Raw genomic sequence first — 17,342 nt, 5'->3', positions numbered from 1 at the left:
TATAATTCTGTGTTTTGGAAGACTTCGATGTACAATTTTCATATCGCTTCCCACAGCTAAAACAAGTTCTTGCATGGTTAATTTTGTTTAAAATAATCTCAAGTAGCAGCCTGTTTGTTTTGACTTTGGAGTCTGCTGTGTGGCCTTGCTGGTGGCAGATTCGTGCCTTCCCATCTGTGCTTGAAACATTCAAAGGAATTCTGTAATTTTCCAACCTTCTGGCTAATGCCACACACTGAGTAAAATATCATAAAAATCCAATCGCTTCAGCATAATATAGTTTGTAAAACTGGGTTTTTTTCTGTGTTGTTATTTCTTGATTTTAATATTGGTCTTAATTATTATAATTCCAGTTTCTATGTCTTTTTAATTATTTGTCGCCAAGGGTATTTTGCAGATACTTTTAAATATTTTCCATTTAATCATTCACCTCATCATCAATGTATTTCCTCATTTATGTAGATTTTATTTTATGTAAAGCACTCCGAGACGCCTTTATTGATGTGAAATGCGTTATTATTATTATTATTATTATTATTATTATTATTATTATTATTATTATTATTATTTATTTCTTAGCAGACGCCCTTATCCAGGGCGACTTACAGTCGTAAACAAAAAATACATTCCAAGAATCACAGTACAAGTAATAATACAATTAAGAGCAAGATAAATACAATGACTTTATATAAATAAACATTGAAAAGACTGATAACAATCAAGCTGAATAAAATAATGATTTCACGTCCAGTGAAAATGGCTTAAGAACAAAAGAAAATTCACGAGAAACAAGAAAATAAATGGATAAATACTCAACGCCACGATGTCTGAAGGGTTAAACATGAACAGCAGATCGTTCCAACATTAACTAGGTGGTAAACTACATCACAACAAGCACATTAAGAGATTTAAATAGAAGTGGGTTCAGTTACCATGGCACCAAAAGCCTAGAAGTCTCCACTGTTTGTTTTCAAACACACATTCCCTTGACAATGTTAAAACAGACCGAAAACGCTGGGAAGAAGATGTCTTTCGAGCAAAACTAATTCCACATTAATGCAGCTTTAATTTGATTTGAAAACCACAGCAGGCAAGACTCAGCCCGTGGAGAACACACTAATACAAATAGCTTTATATGAAGAAGATTGATGCATGTGTTCTCTTTGTGTCTTATTACTGTGTATTGTAGTGTGAGGTGCAGAACCCTGGTTTTAAAGGGACACTAAATGCATAGTTGCCATCTTACCTGGCTATGTTTACAGTAGAGATTTGTGTCTGTGTTATTAACTCATGTTATTAACTCATCAGGTCCCATTGCGCACTATAGAGTCTTGCAGAGTTTCTCTCTCTCTGTGCTGGGCTGTGCCCCAGCCCTCCCACACTCACCATCTCCTTGTGGTTGGGGTAGTAGATTTGCTCAATCAACGGGAACTCATCGGGACCAAACTTCTTATACAGTCTTGTCATCTGAGCAAACTGCAACACAGACAAACACGCTCCTGTTAGGTGCAGCCTTGCAAAAGAAAGCTCTCAGTTTGCAAGACCTGGCAGCCTTTGAAAACACCTTCCAGCTACACCTCTCCCAGCTCAGCTAGATTGGGGGACAGGCAGTGGAATCGAGGCATTGAATTGTAATAGGAGTCTCTCACCACCCAAGGCTTGTCACAGAAGTTGTAGACAGAGTGCAGTGAGTTGACTCCAGGCAGCCCAGCGTACTGCAGCCCTATGACGATGTTCCTGAAGTCTCCGTTCTTTGCCATGCTGAAAGCGTGCTGCCTGACGAGCACAAAGTCCGGCCGGAATGACCTACAGACAGGAAATAAAAAAAAATATCACCCATATTAATGATACAGAACACTGTTAAGTGAAGGTTGTAAGTTAATATGTACGGTTGAGTCTGGTGTGAAAGAGTTTCCTAGAAAGAGGTTTCCTACCTCATGTCATATCGAACAGTAAACGTCAAGTTAAAATGTGCAGGTATTGAAGCAAAACTGATTGAAGCAAAAAAGGGGAGGGGATATGTTTACAGACTTGATTTTAATTTTGATTTTAATTGATGTTCAATTAGATTGCGCCTCCACAGAGTCACAGAAAGCAGCGATCATCACAAACCCTAGTCCCATACAGATGAATAAAGTATAAAGCACTCACTTGTTAATTTTGATCCCATTTCTTATGGCTTCAATGTCCACACTATAGCTTCCAGTGGCGTGGGCTACCACATTAATTTCAGAGAACTCAGCCTGCAGGAAATGAAAGATAGGTGTCAGAGATCCTCGCTAGCGCATTCCTCCACGACTGGCAGTCATCGTGGGTTCATACAATTTAAAATCGTCTTCCGACTTCACTGATCTAAGGCTAAACCAGCCAGGATTGACCTGGGGTTGGATCCAGCTTCAGTTGCTCTCGTTCAAAAAGTATGGACTGGTCCTATCCCATATTTGGTCCTTTTTCTATATTTGAGACCCAGATTTTTAAGCTGCCCATCTCTCCCACTGCACTTACTAAAATGTTTTGGGGTGACGGCTGACAATGTACCCCTGTCTAAGATACAATCAGACACCCCAATTCTCTTGGCCGGACGTCTAATCTTGTTTGGTTTGAAGCAAGCCACCCCATGGTGGCACCCTATTGACAATGCCATTGCAGGTGTCTCCGTTCCTAGTGTCTCATTTCGTCTTCAAATCTTCTTACCTGCTCCACTTTGATATCGAATTCCCCATGGACTTTCTTTCCTTTGAAGAATTTGGCCCTGGAAGAAATCACACAGGAATTAGAAATGCTGAAGAGCAGCAAAATCTTACAAGCCATCGTACAAACCTAGCGCAGGATTTTACGTTCCTTTTTTTTTTTTTAGCAAAAGTTATTCAGAAATGAATGTTTAGTGCTTTTTCATGCTAAGACTTTCAGATGCCTGCTTGGTATCTCCTATACCCTACATAGCCAAACAAAAAGACAACGCTGTCCTTTTCAAAGTTCATCTTCTTGCTGTGCACAAGGATGATCTGCTAACCTCCCTGCTGTAATAACATTACCCTGCAAAAGACTCACTGTAACATCCATTAGACACCCTCCAAGCAGCTATTTAGAAATAGCAGCTATTTCTGTATTGCTGGGGTTATTTAGAATCAACAGAGTAATTGTATTACCTTTTAGTGTCATTGGACTTGTAATTAGTGCAGCATAATTGTAACAGCAGTGTGGCGCAGTGGTTAGGGCTCTGGACTCTTGACCGGAGGGTCGTGGGTTCAATCCCAGGTGGGGGGGACACTGCTGCTGTACCCTTGAGCAAGGTACTTTACCTAGATTGCTCCAGTAAAAACCCAACTGTACCTGGAATTACAGGTCTGCCTGTATTGTATTTTTTTAAAAATATTGTCACTTGACCTTAAATGCAGGTGATTCAATTTTTGGTAACACTTTACATTGTGTCTCTTATTATTATTATTTATTTATTTCTTAGCAGACGCCCTTATCCAGGGCGACTTACAATTGTTACAAGATATCACATTATTTTTACATACAATTACCCATTTATACAGTTGGGTTTTTTACTGGAGCAATCTAGGTAAAGTACCTTGCTCAAGGGTACAGCAGCAGTGTCCCCCACCTGGGATTGAACCCACGACCCTCCTGTCAAGAGTCCAGATCCCTAACAACTACTCCACACTGCTGCCGTACTTAGTGTAGTTGCACAGTTACAATGTCATTCTGCATAGTTACAAAGTCCTTAATCCTTTTCTCATCCACTTGCATATATTATCTGGGCTTCACAATGCTTACCTACATGTTCCCATGCTTTCAATAGGTTTCATTACTAGGGCTGCAATGATATGATATGCTAATGGCACGATGTGATAGCGCGATATGCAGCTTATGTTTCCCTTTGTGAAACATGCTGCAGAACAGTTTGCTTTCTGCTCCTGAGCCGAGGGACCGGCTGTGATCCTCCTAATCTCAATGACTCGTTGAGATTCAGCATACCTCTGGGTCGCCTGTGTTTTCGGCAGGGCAGTAACTGACACCCATCCCAAGAGGCTGGTTGAACTCTCCTAGCCTTTGGTGTTAATCTCCGGAGTTGACCAGCAACTTCCAGAGTAGAGTAGTTCTTGCAGTAACAAAACACTGGCCGCCAATTCCTATTGAATCCTGTCTGAGTCCCACAGGAATAACAGCTGAATATCTTCTTGAGTTCTGAAGTCATGCATTTTGAATTCAGCCCCCCCGTTAATTCACGTGGGTTTAATTGCCTGCATTCATTGCATGTTCCTTTGTAATGAATGATGTTGCTCACATGCATAAGACTTGCATGCCTTATACATGCACACTATGAGCTTATAGCTTATGGTGGTTCCATTTTTTTCAGGTGCCTCATTTTAATCATATTGCTAGATCATCAAACAGCTTGATGGACTACCCCACTGTAAAAGTGATACAGACATCCCGAGATTAAATATGATTTATAATATTTAATTTCTCTCCCGCATTAAATATAGATGAAAAAAGATCCATTTCATTAAACTCTTAAGACACTTGTGTGTATATATATATATATACATATATTAATCACAGGGTTAGTGCAGACAGAAGTGAAATCAATTAGAGCCTTCAACACCTCATTAAAGGCCTTGTCTGTTTTTATAAAACGTCAGGTTTTTTTTTATCATGTTATTAAAGCTAGTAAGAGGTGAGAGAATGGATTTTAGAGATGGTCAGCGCTCCTTTAAAAGGAGGGGCCAGTGATCATGTTAATAAAGTTAATAAGAGGTGAGAGAATGGATTTTAAAGATAGTCAGCGCTCCTTTAAAGAGAGGGGCCAGTGACCCTGTTAATAAAGCTAATAAGAGGTGAGAGAATGGATTTTAAAGACGGTCAGTGCTCATGTTAATAAAGCTAATAAGAGGTGAGAGAATGGATTTTAAAGATGGTCAGCACTCCTTTAAAGGAGGGGCCAGTGATCATGTTAATAAAGTTAATAAGAGGTGAGAGAATGGATTTTAAAGATGGTCAGCGCTCCTTTAAAGGGAGGGGCCAGTGATCATGTTAATAAAGTTAATAAGAGGTGAGAGAATGGATTTTAAAGATGGTCAGCACTCCTTTAAAGGGAGGGGCCGGTGATCATGTTAATAAAGTTAATAAGAGGTGAGAGAATGGATTTTAAAGACGGTCAGTGCTCATGTTAATAAAGCTAATAAGAGGTGAGAGAATGGATTTTAAAGATGGTCAGCGCCCCATTAAAGGGAGGAGCCAGTGATCATATTAATAAAGCTATTAAGAGATAATATTCCTATCTTACAGATCATTGTCTTTTGTTTTGACTTCAGTAATTAATAAAGAGGTTGCTTAATGGATGAATTGCTTTTGATTGTGGGCTGATTCATGCTTTCTCAGGGTAAACTGTGAATAAGGAGTGGGTGAGATTGCTTTGACGCTAGGGAGCAGATAATGACAAAGGTGCCTCTATAAAAATGAATCAAGTCTATACAGTGACAGAACCAAATTAATGCCTGTATAATTTCTAGTACCCCTGTATCCGTGTTGTTCCCAAGATCGACGCAGTGGTTGAATATATCTGTGTCGATCTGCGGTATGGATTTGTACAGATTAGATTCTTTGATAATCAATTGCTACATGTTGCAGGGAAAAAAAAAAAAAGACTAAGGATTTAATCACATTATCGGCAATCAGCAATGATATTTCATGCAATTACATTAATGGAGGGATGTTTGTTTTTACAGACAGCATGAAATTATATTTAATGAATTTGATTAACTGTGCAGGACTGCAAATTTTCCTGATTAATGTTTCTGGGGAAAAAAAGCCCAAGTCACCTTAATAGAATTGTCTTTAGTTCATCAGGTGGATAAGCATGCTCTTCGGATGAGACATTATTCTGTCTTTGGTTCAGTCGTGGGATTGCTCTTGTCAGATTCCACTGTGTTATTGTCAAGACTCGGGTTTAAAACTCCTGTTCAGGGTCATCTGATTTAGTTATAAATAAACCATAAGTATGTGTTTTTATCTTCTTTTAACATATACAATATAATATGAACGAGGATGCATATTATATATAATTTATGTGCGTCTGTACAGTTAATTCTAAATTTCCACCTTAAAGAGTCGGGTGGGATGGTGAACTCCATCAATTCCACCTTAAGAGCTTCCCCAAGCCCCCACGGGGAGCCAGAAAGAGGCTCGCGGCTCGGCAACTGTAACCATGGCGACGTGGCGATGGCTGGAGGGGAAAGGCTAAGCTGCAGGAGAGAGGGAGCTCCATTTGCAAAATATACAGTGGTGGCGATGAATGCCACATACTGTACGGACAACTCCTCTGGGAGATATATAAAAAAAACAGTGCACTGTAGCCTACCCCTGAGGACACCGTTTGCATTGTCATTGTAAAGTGCTTTGTGATGGTGGTCCACTATGAAAGGCGCTATATAAAATAAAGATTGATATTGATTGATCGATTGTCGTTCTGTTACGATACAATCTTCCCAGATAATCTTTTACAAGTGTAAAATGACAGGAGCCTTTACAGCACCTGTTCCCAGTCAAGTTAAACGTGCTTTTTAACAAAGTCTCGATCCTACAATTCTGGATGACGCAAAACCTTTGGCCACAGCTCTGTATGAAATAAAATCAGCCACAATGGTAGCCCTCCTGGCTATGTGATGATGCATACCCTTTGTAGCCAAAAACTTGACCAGACAGCTCAGTTTTAGATAGGTCTGTTTTGTCGCCAGGAACACAGGGCAATGGAGACGTTACTATCAATAACAATAGCCATTTCTGGTAGACTGTTTGCAGTTGTGCTGCGGCCACACCTTTACAGTGTCACATGATCCTAATCAAGTGATGATATTAATAACGCTGGCTCTGGTGGCAGACCTGTGGATTTCTTCTGTCATATCAGACTGGAGCACAGCTTTGACTGGGGGCAATGCAGCCAGAAAAGAGCAGATCTGAGCCGAGAGAGGCTCCTGTCATTTCAAAATCAGCCACTCCTGTTGTGTGGATGCGATGGCCCGAGGCTGTTAACAGGCAGGAGAAATAGAAAATGGATTCCGAGTAATCCACTCGTGCCTGGATAGGCACAGTGACTTGCATCCAATTTCAATTACTGCTTTTGCTAGAGGGGGAAACGTTGTTTTTTTTTCAAGCACTGGTTTAAGCTCTCGAAAAAGCACAGCAAATGCCAGTATTCAAACTGGAGTTTTAAAATACTATTGACAGTCATGGGAGATACTAACAGGTATACGCAGGGGTGAAAATTAGACTCCCATTGCATAGCAGTTTGATCCATTCCTGGTTTTACTATGAGTTTAATAAGACACACTGAGATTTCCAGTATCGCTCAGTCCTGTATCAAGATGTTTTCTATAGACAGCATTGCTAGCTAAGTCACATGACTCCCCTCACCAGCACTCAGTCAGTTTTCTTGATGCAACGAAAAGAGCTTTAGGAATTTCTGTTACAAACTGCTTCTTTAAGAAGCTCAAAATGCCAATGAAGACGACAGCAACAGACAGGGCATCGTCTCTGACTGTGGACAGAAACACAGACGCAGCCGCTGACCCACACGCAGACACGGAAATAAAGTAAAACATTCTGCCAAGAGGGAAAAAGACACTTCGTGGAAATACTTGAAGAAACTAGATAAATGCATTAGCATATTAGTGGTGTTTATTTAGCAGACGCCTTTATCCAAGGTGACTTACAGAGGGTGTGTGAACTATGCATCAGCTGCAGAGTCACTTACAACTACGTCTCACCCGAAAGACGGAGCACAAGGAGGTGAAGTGACTTGCTCAGGGTCACGCAATGAGTCAGTGGCTGAGGTGGGATTTGAACCGGTGACCTCCTGGTTACAAGCCCTTTTCTTTAACCACTGGACCACACAGCCTCCTAAATCTGGTACCTGTTCTGGTACCAGATTTAGGTATCAGGGATGGAAGACTCCTATTGGACACCCTTTCCAGTTTTTACTACCAGCACGTGCAGGTAACAAGCTCAGGTGTGTCTTCTTAAACTTGGAGTAAAACCAGGAATGGATCAAACTGCTATGCAATGGGAGTCGTATTGCCATCACTTTCATTGGGGAGCTGATGAGTGATACAGGGATTCTGCGTTCCAGCTAGCTTTTAGTGGATAGAAACACTGCTTGACTCAGCCCCAGCAAGGCTGAGAGTGAACAGCAAGGATTACAATGAGACAGGGGGCTTCGCTTCCTGCTCAGAAACTATGTGATCCTTCCCTGGTTGAAGCCAGGCAGAATGTGGAAGTGCAATGGCACTGCGGTCTGAAGTGGAGCACACAGAAAGAAGAAAGCTCTGGGCTGCAGCGGGTTTGACTGATTTTTTCTTTTTTTTTAATTGCCTTATGCAATCGAGGGAGTAACTCAGCTGACAGTGTCTGGTTATGGGGGTGGTAGCTAATCTCGAAACCACTTAATTAAAAGCGAGCGATAATTAAGATAATTGTCATTTTGGGCCATTGTCTTTTGCTGAAAGCTAAAACACTACTCTGCAATTTTTCAAAGGGCAATAAAAAAAAAGATTAGTGGACCACGTAGTGATATGCAATTCTATAAAACTCTGATGGGATTAAAAAGAAAATCTGTAGCCAGGTTTTTGAACCCACTGTATATGGCAAACATTTGGACTAGAAGTCTTTCTCAATGTCTTTTATTTTTTTTTACCCTAAAACATGTTTCTGCAATGGTGGCTGCAATATAGTTTTCCAGAAGTTTAATAATATTTTATAAGGTAATAAAAAGTCCACTGTGTATTTTAATTGGGGCATCATAGTCAGTTTAGCGACTATTATTTGGAATTCCATGCAATAGAAGGAAATAAAAACATCAAATGTGTTTTTCAGTCTGGCAAAGCAGGGAGTCTGGGAGAGGTCCAGCCAGCTGGTATAAATCAAAGCCACTTCCGAATGGTATTATGTGTGTAAATCCAACCCAGAACAAGACTATTGCTAATCCATCTTTCATCTCTGCAAAATAAACCTTTAAATACCAAAGCTGAGAGATTTGAATGGTCCTACACCCAGCCCTTTATAATCGGGTTGATGCGAGTCTACTTGGGTCATCTTGTTAAGAAATAATTTGTAATATTTTCCTATTTCCTACCATGTTGCTATGCTTTGTCTGTGTATTGTGGAAGTTGTGTATAAGTTCTCAATGTCCAGGCAAGCTTATGGAAGTTACTGATGTTTGGGTTTGGGAGGATGTCTCTGTGTTGGCATCTTTGTAGTGATATATCTTACTAAGATCATAAGAAAGGCTTGGGAACGAGAAAAGGCCGTTCAGCCCATCAAGGCTCGTCCCTTATCAGCGCACCATTCTCCCCTACTGTGGTGGATTTATCTTAAAAGCACAGAATCTTTATTTAAATGCTCCCAGTGTTTGAGATCCTACAACTTCACCTGGCAGGCTGTTCCATACATTTAGAACTCTCTGTGGAAAAAAGGGCTTCCTGCCTTCTGTTCTAAACTCTACTCAACGTCCATTTCTGCCCTCGTGTGTGTCAAATGCATGAATTGTTATTTGAAGGACTAAAAGGGTACCCAATAATATTGGAAAAGTTACAAAAGAATTGTTAAAGAATGACATCACCACAGGTTGGGTATAAAATGCTTGGATATTTGTTGGACCAGAGGAATAAGAACTGTACGCTCTCCTCTCCAAAATTAGTAATTATGCATAAAGTGTCTTTTTTGTATTGCATGCTGATTTTGATGTTGAATACAGTATTAGTATTAAACTGACTAATTGCTGTATTGAGCGAGTCACTCTGTGAGCCAGTAACATCAAACAGTAAAAAACATAACCTTTCCGAACGACAGTCCATTCAGCCCATCAGAGCTCCTAGCAGCTGAACAACATGACTAGGTAACCCATTCCATCCCCTCACCACTCTCTGTGTGAAGAAGAGTCTCCTTCAACAACATGACTAGGTAACCCATTCCATCCCCTCACCACTCTCTGTGTGAAGAAGAGTCTCCTTCAACAACATGACTAGGTAACCCATTCCATCCCCTCAGCACTCTCTGTGTGAAGAAGAGTCTCCTTCAACAACATGACTAGGTAACCCATTCCATCCCCTCACCACTCTGTGTGAAGAAGAGTCTCCTTCAACAACATGACTAGGTAACCCATTCCATCCCCTCCCCACTCTCTGTGTGAAGAAGAGTCTCCTTCAACAACATGACTAGGTAACCCATTCCATCCCCTCACCACTCTCTGTGTGAAGAAGAGTCTCCTTCAACAACATGACTAGGTAACCCATTCCATCCCCTCACCACTCTCTGTGTGAAGAAGAGTCTCCTTCAACAACATGACTAGGTAACCCACTCCATCCCCTCACCGTTCTCTGTGTGAAGAAGAGTCTCCTTCAACAACATGACTAGGTAACCCATTCCATCCCCTCACCACTCTCTGTGTGAAGAAGAGTCTCCTTCAACAACATGACTAGGTAACCCATTCCATCCCCTCACCACTCTCTGTGTGAAGAAGAGTCTCCTTCAACAACATGACTAGGTAACCCATTCCATCCCCTCACCACTCTCTGTGTGAAGAAGTACAGTACATTATACACCCTCATCATAACCTCCTTAGATTTGAAACTACGGCCCAGTCCAACTGTAGAGATGTAATCTGCATTACTGAAAACACACTATTTAAGAAGAGCTTGGGTCAACTGTAGAGATTAATAATATATTATTTACATTTCCAAAGCGCCAGTCTAAGGATTTAAAGGAATGAGTTATGGGCAATGATGTTACTAAAGGTATCCAGCCTGGATCAAAGAATTGAACTTGATTGAAGTCTTTTTTTAAAATCGTAAATTGACACAGCTGGAAATTAAGAGGAGATAGACTTCAGATGGAGGGAAGGAGACTCTTCTTCACTCAGAGAGTGGTGAGGGGATGGAATGGGTTACCTAGTCATGCTGTTGAAGGAGACTCTTCTTCACACAGAGAGCGGTGAGGGGATGGAATGGGTTACCTAGTCATGTTGTTGAAGGAGACTCTTCTTCACACAGAGAGTGGTGAGGGGATGGAATGGGTTACCTAGTCATGTTGTTGAAGGAGACTCTTCTTCACACAGAGAGTGGTGAGGGGATGGAATGGGTTACCTAGTCATGTTGCTGATGCTGAATCACTGGGATCCTTTAAGACCCGACTTGACAAAGTTCTGAGATCAGTCAGCTGCTCGGAACCGGACGAGCTCTGATGGGCTGAACAGCCTCCTCTCGTTCCAATCGTTTTCTTATGTTCTTATTTTAGTCTGGCTTCAGCAAATGTATTAAATTAGCTTGTGTAGTGCTATGCAATAACGTTTCTGATTTTCAGAGTTGAGTTTTCGATTTACTGTCTACTCCCCTGCCCCTCACCCCTGTTGGTTTTGCCCTTGTGCTGAAGGCAGTTCTGATTGATTACTTGCTGATGGAAGCACTTACTCTGATTTGAAAGTAGGGGGGGGTGGGGGAGAGATTTTTCTCCTATGTAAAGTGCTTGCAGGCTGTGGGGCAAGTGGTCTGAAGAAGCGACTGTCACAATTACTGTAATTAGTATTAATATGGTTCCAGCACAAGTGAAGGGCTCAGTACCAGTGGCGATTGGTGCTTGAATATATTTCATTGTCTCACTTACTGTGAAATATGTAAGTCTGGCATGTGATCATTTTTAGAATACATACACTAGAAATACTCTCATACTATTTCTAGCTGCCTGCTATGTGTAATGCAGGCTAGATCAGCTAAAGGGTCTTTATATGAGTATGCACCAGCGCCACCTAGTGCACAGCGAGTGTATTGCCAGCAAAACTAAAGGAAACATAAGAACATTTTACAAACGAGAGGAGGCCATTCGGCCCATCTTGCTCGTTTGGTTGTTAGTAGCTTATTGATCCCAGAATCTCATCAAGCAGCTTCTTGAAGGATCCCAGGGTGTCAGCTTCAACAACATTACAGGAGAATTGGTTCCAGACCCTCACAATTCTCTGTGTAACGCAGAAACCTGTTTTCAAAGTGTCCGATCACTAGGTGGCTGATCTTGCTTGGGTTTTACCTTGTGTTTGGCCATGTTGGGCAACAGTCTTTGATTTATACCCTTATAAAAATCTCATCATAAAAGCACAGCAAAGTGTAATAAAGCACAGTGACAGCATGGTAAAGCATAGGGAAGCACAGAGAGGTCTGGTAAAGCATAGGAAAGCATTGTAAAGCCCAGAGAGGTGTGGTAAAGCATAGGGGAGCATTGTAAAGCACAGAGAGGTCTGGTAAAGCATAGGGAAGCATTGTAAAGCACAGAGAGGCACGGTAAAGCATTGTAAAGCACAGAGAGGTCTGGTAAAGCATAGGGAAGCATTGTAAAGCACAGAGAGGTCTGGTAAAGCATAGGGGAGCATTGTAAAGCACAGAGAGGTCTGGTAAAGCATAGGGAAGCATTGTAAAGCACAGAGAGGCACGGTAAAGCATTGTAAAGCACAGAGAGGTCTGGTAAAGCATAGGGAAGCATTGTAAAGCACAGAGAGGTCTGGTAAAGCATAGGGAAGCATTGTAAAGCACAGAGAGGTGTGGTATTGAACCCATGACCCTCTGGTCAAGAGTCCAGAGCCCTAACCACTACTCCACACTGCTGCCCTTGCATGTTATACAGTCTTTTATGGTTGTATTTGACAATTCTCTGTGCTGTTTTTCAGCCCTGATTGTCTGCTGCTGTGTCACAATGTGTTGGAGCTGGTTGTAATCAAGCAGGAGGATGAAGGGAGAGAGCAGTGAGAGAGTGGATTGGTTACGGTCTTTACCAGCATTGCCTGACTCACTGATTCAGAGCTGCAACGCTGTAGTCAAAGCAACACTTAGCATTTTTATTTCACATGGCTTCCGATCACTTGGGAAATGACACTGCAAAAGGGTCTGTAATCAATCTTAAACTGACTGTCCAATGGCTTTTGAGAGTTTTTATGGTGAAGCATTCTGGGATGCTATGTAAGTACAGCGTGATATAAAATTGCATTGTGTTTGTGTTGTATAATGCATCAAGAGACTTTTCCTGGAAAACACATTTCTCCATAGATCTAGGGAACCGCTTGTACAACTGTCATGAAACTTGGTGTGAACATAGTTTTTGAGATTATCAGATCGAAGGGATGTAGGGGGTGTCTGTCTGTCTGTCCATACATCCACCCATCTGTATGTCAAACACTTTCGCAAATACAGTATCTGGATAATCACTTTTAAAATTCAAATCAAATAGTGCAAACACAGAAAAATCTAGACATGATTCCATTAATCCTGGACTAAAATCTAAGATTTTCTCTCCCATGCTACGGCGTGTAAACTGTCTGAATTGACCTGCTTTAAAAAAACAGTCAAATCAATATGCAGCTTGATATATATATGGGATTTTTAGCGGGACTCCGAGCACACTACATTTATTCAGTGACATTATCAACAGCGATGCCAGTGGCAGGGGCTGTGATACAGTGTCTGCCCCATATTGTACTCATCCTTGACATAATAATTATACAGACTAGAGGGAGCCCCCTTTCTCTTAGGGGGGTGAGGGAGGGAGGGAGGGAGCAGTTCAGTCTCCGTGTCTCAATCCTGCCCTGGACTGGAAGGAGCCCCCTTTCTCTTAGGGGGGTGAGGGAGGGAGGAAGGGAGCAGTTCAGTCTCCGTGCCTCAAGCCTGCCCTGGACTGGAGGGAGCCCCCTTTCTCTTAGGGGGAGGGAGGGAGGGAGCAGTTCAGTCTCCGTGCCTCAAGGCTGCCCTGGACTGGAGGGAGCCCCCTTTCAGCTTCATCTCCTAATATACAGTGGCATATTTTTTATTCTGTGCTTGCAACGTTTGATTTAGTGTTTATAATTAAAAAAATTAATGATTTTCATCTTCATATCACACTGCAAGCAGTTTTCATGTTCAGTGTGTTATTAAAGCATGTGATTTATGTCCACTCTGATTCAGGGAGTCGTGACTGAATAAAAACAAGTGACCTTCAAATGATTTTACTGGGATTTGACACATTTTCTTCATAGTTAGTCCCTTCTAAAAGAAAGTGTTGAGTTTACTACTAGTAACCCCAGCCATATCCTTTAGTTTCCCTCTATGAGCCGAGGTCTGCAGTCCAGTTTTCTTTCATGAATTAGTCAAGAAATTAAGTCGGGCAAGTTTGCGTACTAAATATGACTTTGATACATTGTGCCTGGGGTGGAGTCCGTTGAGTTTGTGAACGTCGTGTTTATTAACATCGTCAAATCGGATTTGTTTGAATTTGAAGACGTTAGAAAACACCGCGAAGGAAGTTTTTTTTTTTTTTTTAAATGACGATTTTAGCGTTTGCCTGCGCCTTTGTTTTGTGGTATATGTAGTAATTCGTTTTCTATAACCCCCCAAAAAATCACTGTCCAGCGAGATGCGACGTTGTCCGTCAGTTTGCTTTGTTGAGGAGGGACGCTCAGCGTGACGACGTAAAAAAACAGACCAAAAACAGCATCACGGGGGCAAAAGCTGGATCTATTTTTGGTCATTTTTCTAAGGACTGCTTAATAAGTATCTATATTGATAGGATTCGCCATTCGCTGAAACACCAACGCACCATCTCCATGTTACAGTATCCACTATATAAAAACCACGGGTGTCCAACGCTGGTGGATCCACTCCTGGTCTTTGTTCCAACCGGGTTCACCAACGAAACCTCCATCCAGACCCTGAAGTAGTTCATTATCTCATTGTACATGTTAAACCCGGAATGGAATCACCCCTCCAGGAGCGGGATTGATTAGACACCCCTGAACTAAACCTTATATAATAATAATAATAATAATAATAATAATAATAATAATAATAATAATAATACATATAACTGTGTCCCGCAGTTATGCTTGATATTATTATTATATAAGTCTTCTGTAAATTCTTACACACTTTATCAGAAAGACCTCTGTTGACGGTCCAGTTTGTTTGGGCTCTCCCACAGTATTTTTTCGGGGGGGGGGGGGGGGGTACAGAGACCTGTGGAAGCCTTCAAACTTATTTGTTAAAACTGGCTTTTTTTTAAGATTACTGTTTTGCAATATCTTAATCTTATTGTTTATTTTCTGTTCAGATATATACAGTGATGGCGCTTTATAAAATTATTATTATTATTATTATTATTATTATTATTATTATTATTATTATTTTGTAATAGCAGTACAAAAAACGCGCATAAAGCGTTTCAAGGTTGTAACGTTAGTTTAATTTCGTTTTTTTATTATTATTATTATTTTTAAGTATGTAAAATAAGGGCTTACCAGTCGGTTTGTTGGTCATCGATGGCTAGCAGTATCTTGCTGCGGGCTGGACCGGTGCCACCGATAGTGGCTTCGCTCAGCGTCGCCGCTGCCGCCGCGGTTGTCTGCTTGACCGCGTTGGAAATGGAAGAGAAAAAACCGGCACCGGCGGACGGAGTTACCGACTGGCGGCGCTCCGGGGGTCCGGGCGACACTGCCGGGCTGGGCTGCGGAGGGTCCGGCCGCTGCAAGTCACTCATATAACCGTTGGGCAGGTTGGACATGAAGCTGCTGTCCGAGAGCCGTCGACGGAGGTAATTCATTTTTGAGCTCTGGATAGAGGGAGTTATAGCAAAGAACAACAAAAAAAAAAACAACGAGCAGGAGCCAGGTAAAAAAAAAAAAAAAAAAAAACCAACCAGCAAAAATCTTTATGTATAATTCTAAATCTGTCACCGTGTCTAGGTGTTTGCGTTTGCAAGCAAATGCTCTATAAATGACGTTTTTTTCCCCCCCCTCTCTCTAATATAACAGGTTGAAAAGGGAGAATGCAAGATGCAATATTATTTTATTAGTTTAAAAAAAATAAACCTTCCAATTTATTTTAAATATTTCTAATATCTCCTTGTTTTTTTTTTTAAATCTGCAAGCCAAGTGCACGCGTGTATTTCTTCCTTAGCTAAACTATTTAGGTGGAAATATTTTTAGGCAGAAATAATAATTTTTAAAAAAAGGGCAAAGGAGCGTATATTTTAATATAGACTAGTCGGTTCAGCCTCGCTACCTGCCTTCTACCTCGCTGTCTAAAGCGTCGTGGTACTGCGGAAGAGGCTGACAGAGAGATAGGGAGGAGGGTTTTTTTCCCTTCAGCATCCCTCGGTAAAATTCAACCCCCCACCCCCCTGCCCATCAATTTTCTCCCAGGAACCGCCTCCCCCCCTCCCCCCCCATTTTCTCCACTATCACTATAATGGAACAACCCATAGCGCTGGGCAAGACGGTACGGGAGGGTCCAATTAAAGCAGTCCAAGGGGGTTCGGGAGGAGTTTCCCTGTCTGTATATATATACATAAATAAACAAAAGCTTTGCAGAGGCTGTAACCCTGACGTATTGATTTTTTTCCCTCTCTATTCTTTCCCTGTCTCCTTTTTGTCCTGCAGAGACTGATACGGAGACTTATGGAGGTTAGGCACGTGAAAGATGTTGTTGTTGTTGTTAATAACAACACATTAACGCTTTCATGGACACGTAATAGATTTATTTTGCATTATTATTATTATTATTATTATTTTACCATTGCTTTATCATCACGAGGGGCGTGGCATCCTTATTTGAGGCTAGCATGCATCTGCAGCTTTAATTCCTCATGGAGTAGCAGTGTGGAGTAGTGGTTAGGGCTCTGGACTCTTGACCAGAGGGTCGTGGGTTCAATCCCAGGTGGGGGACACTGCTGCTGTACCCTTGAGCAAGGTACTTTACCTAGATTGCTCCAGTAAAAACCCAGCTGTACAAATGGGTAATTGTATGTAAAATAATGTGATATCTTGTAACAATTGTAAGTTGCCCTGGATAAGGGCGTCTGCTAAGAAATAAATAATAATGATAATAATAATAATAATCCTTATTTGAGGCTAGCATGATCTACAGCTTTAAATCCTCATACCCCCCCTGTTACATTTTATCAGGTCACCATGCAGGGATAATATAAGTACTACTAGGAATATACTTTTAGAAATTTCTAATTAGCTGTTCAACAAAAATACAATTCATACCATACTACCGTATGTATATATATATACATTGAAAGTCGGCCTTGGTGGCTAATGTGCTATTATTTTTTTAGACCCAGACGGCAGTCTCTTAAAATAGCGCTTAAAACGTAAAATGAACTTACTTTGTGTTTTATAATATAATATAATATAATATAATATAATATAATATAATCTATGCTTCACAATATTTTAAAAAAACAACATTGTGTTTGGACAAATACTCAAAAAATATTACCGATGCTTGAAATGTATACAGTGGCAAAAACGCGTTTGTCGTCTG

The 17,342-nt window shown here is 41.1% G+C and overlaps 1 protein-coding gene across 2 annotated transcripts in view; it reads right to left on the bottom strand.

Moving 5' to 3' along the window:
- LOC117401767 (synapsin-1-like) overlaps nt 1-16,132 on the bottom strand; it is a 42,591-nt gene extending 26,459 nt beyond the window's left edge. For both annotated transcript variants that reach the window (XM_034002590.3, XM_034002591.3), the window contains exons 1-5: nt 15,311-16,132; nt 2,695-2,752; nt 2,152-2,243; nt 1,650-1,806; nt 1,387-1,476 (exon numbers count right to left, since the gene is read on the bottom strand). In XM_034002590.3, the coding sequence (XP_033858481.1) occupies nt 1,387-1,476; nt 1,650-1,806; nt 2,152-2,243; nt 2,695-2,752; nt 15,311-15,612 (699 nt within the window). In that variant the 5' untranslated portion in view covers nt 15,613-16,132. The remainder of the gene's footprint in view (nt 1-1,386; nt 1,477-1,649; nt 1,807-2,151; nt 2,244-2,694; nt 2,753-15,310) is intronic.
- Between the last annotated feature and the right edge of the window lie 1,210 nt (nt 16,133-17,342).

Source organism: Acipenser ruthenus, chromosome 55, assembly GCF_902713425.1.
Source record: "Acipenser ruthenus chromosome 55, fAciRut3.2 maternal haplotype, whole genome shotgun sequence".
NCBI lineage: Eukaryota > Metazoa > Chordata > Actinopteri > Acipenseriformes > Acipenseridae > Acipenser > Acipenser ruthenus.
The sequence above is the reverse complement of the archived record's forward strand: the minus strand, read 5'-3'. Positions and strand labels throughout refer to the sequence as shown.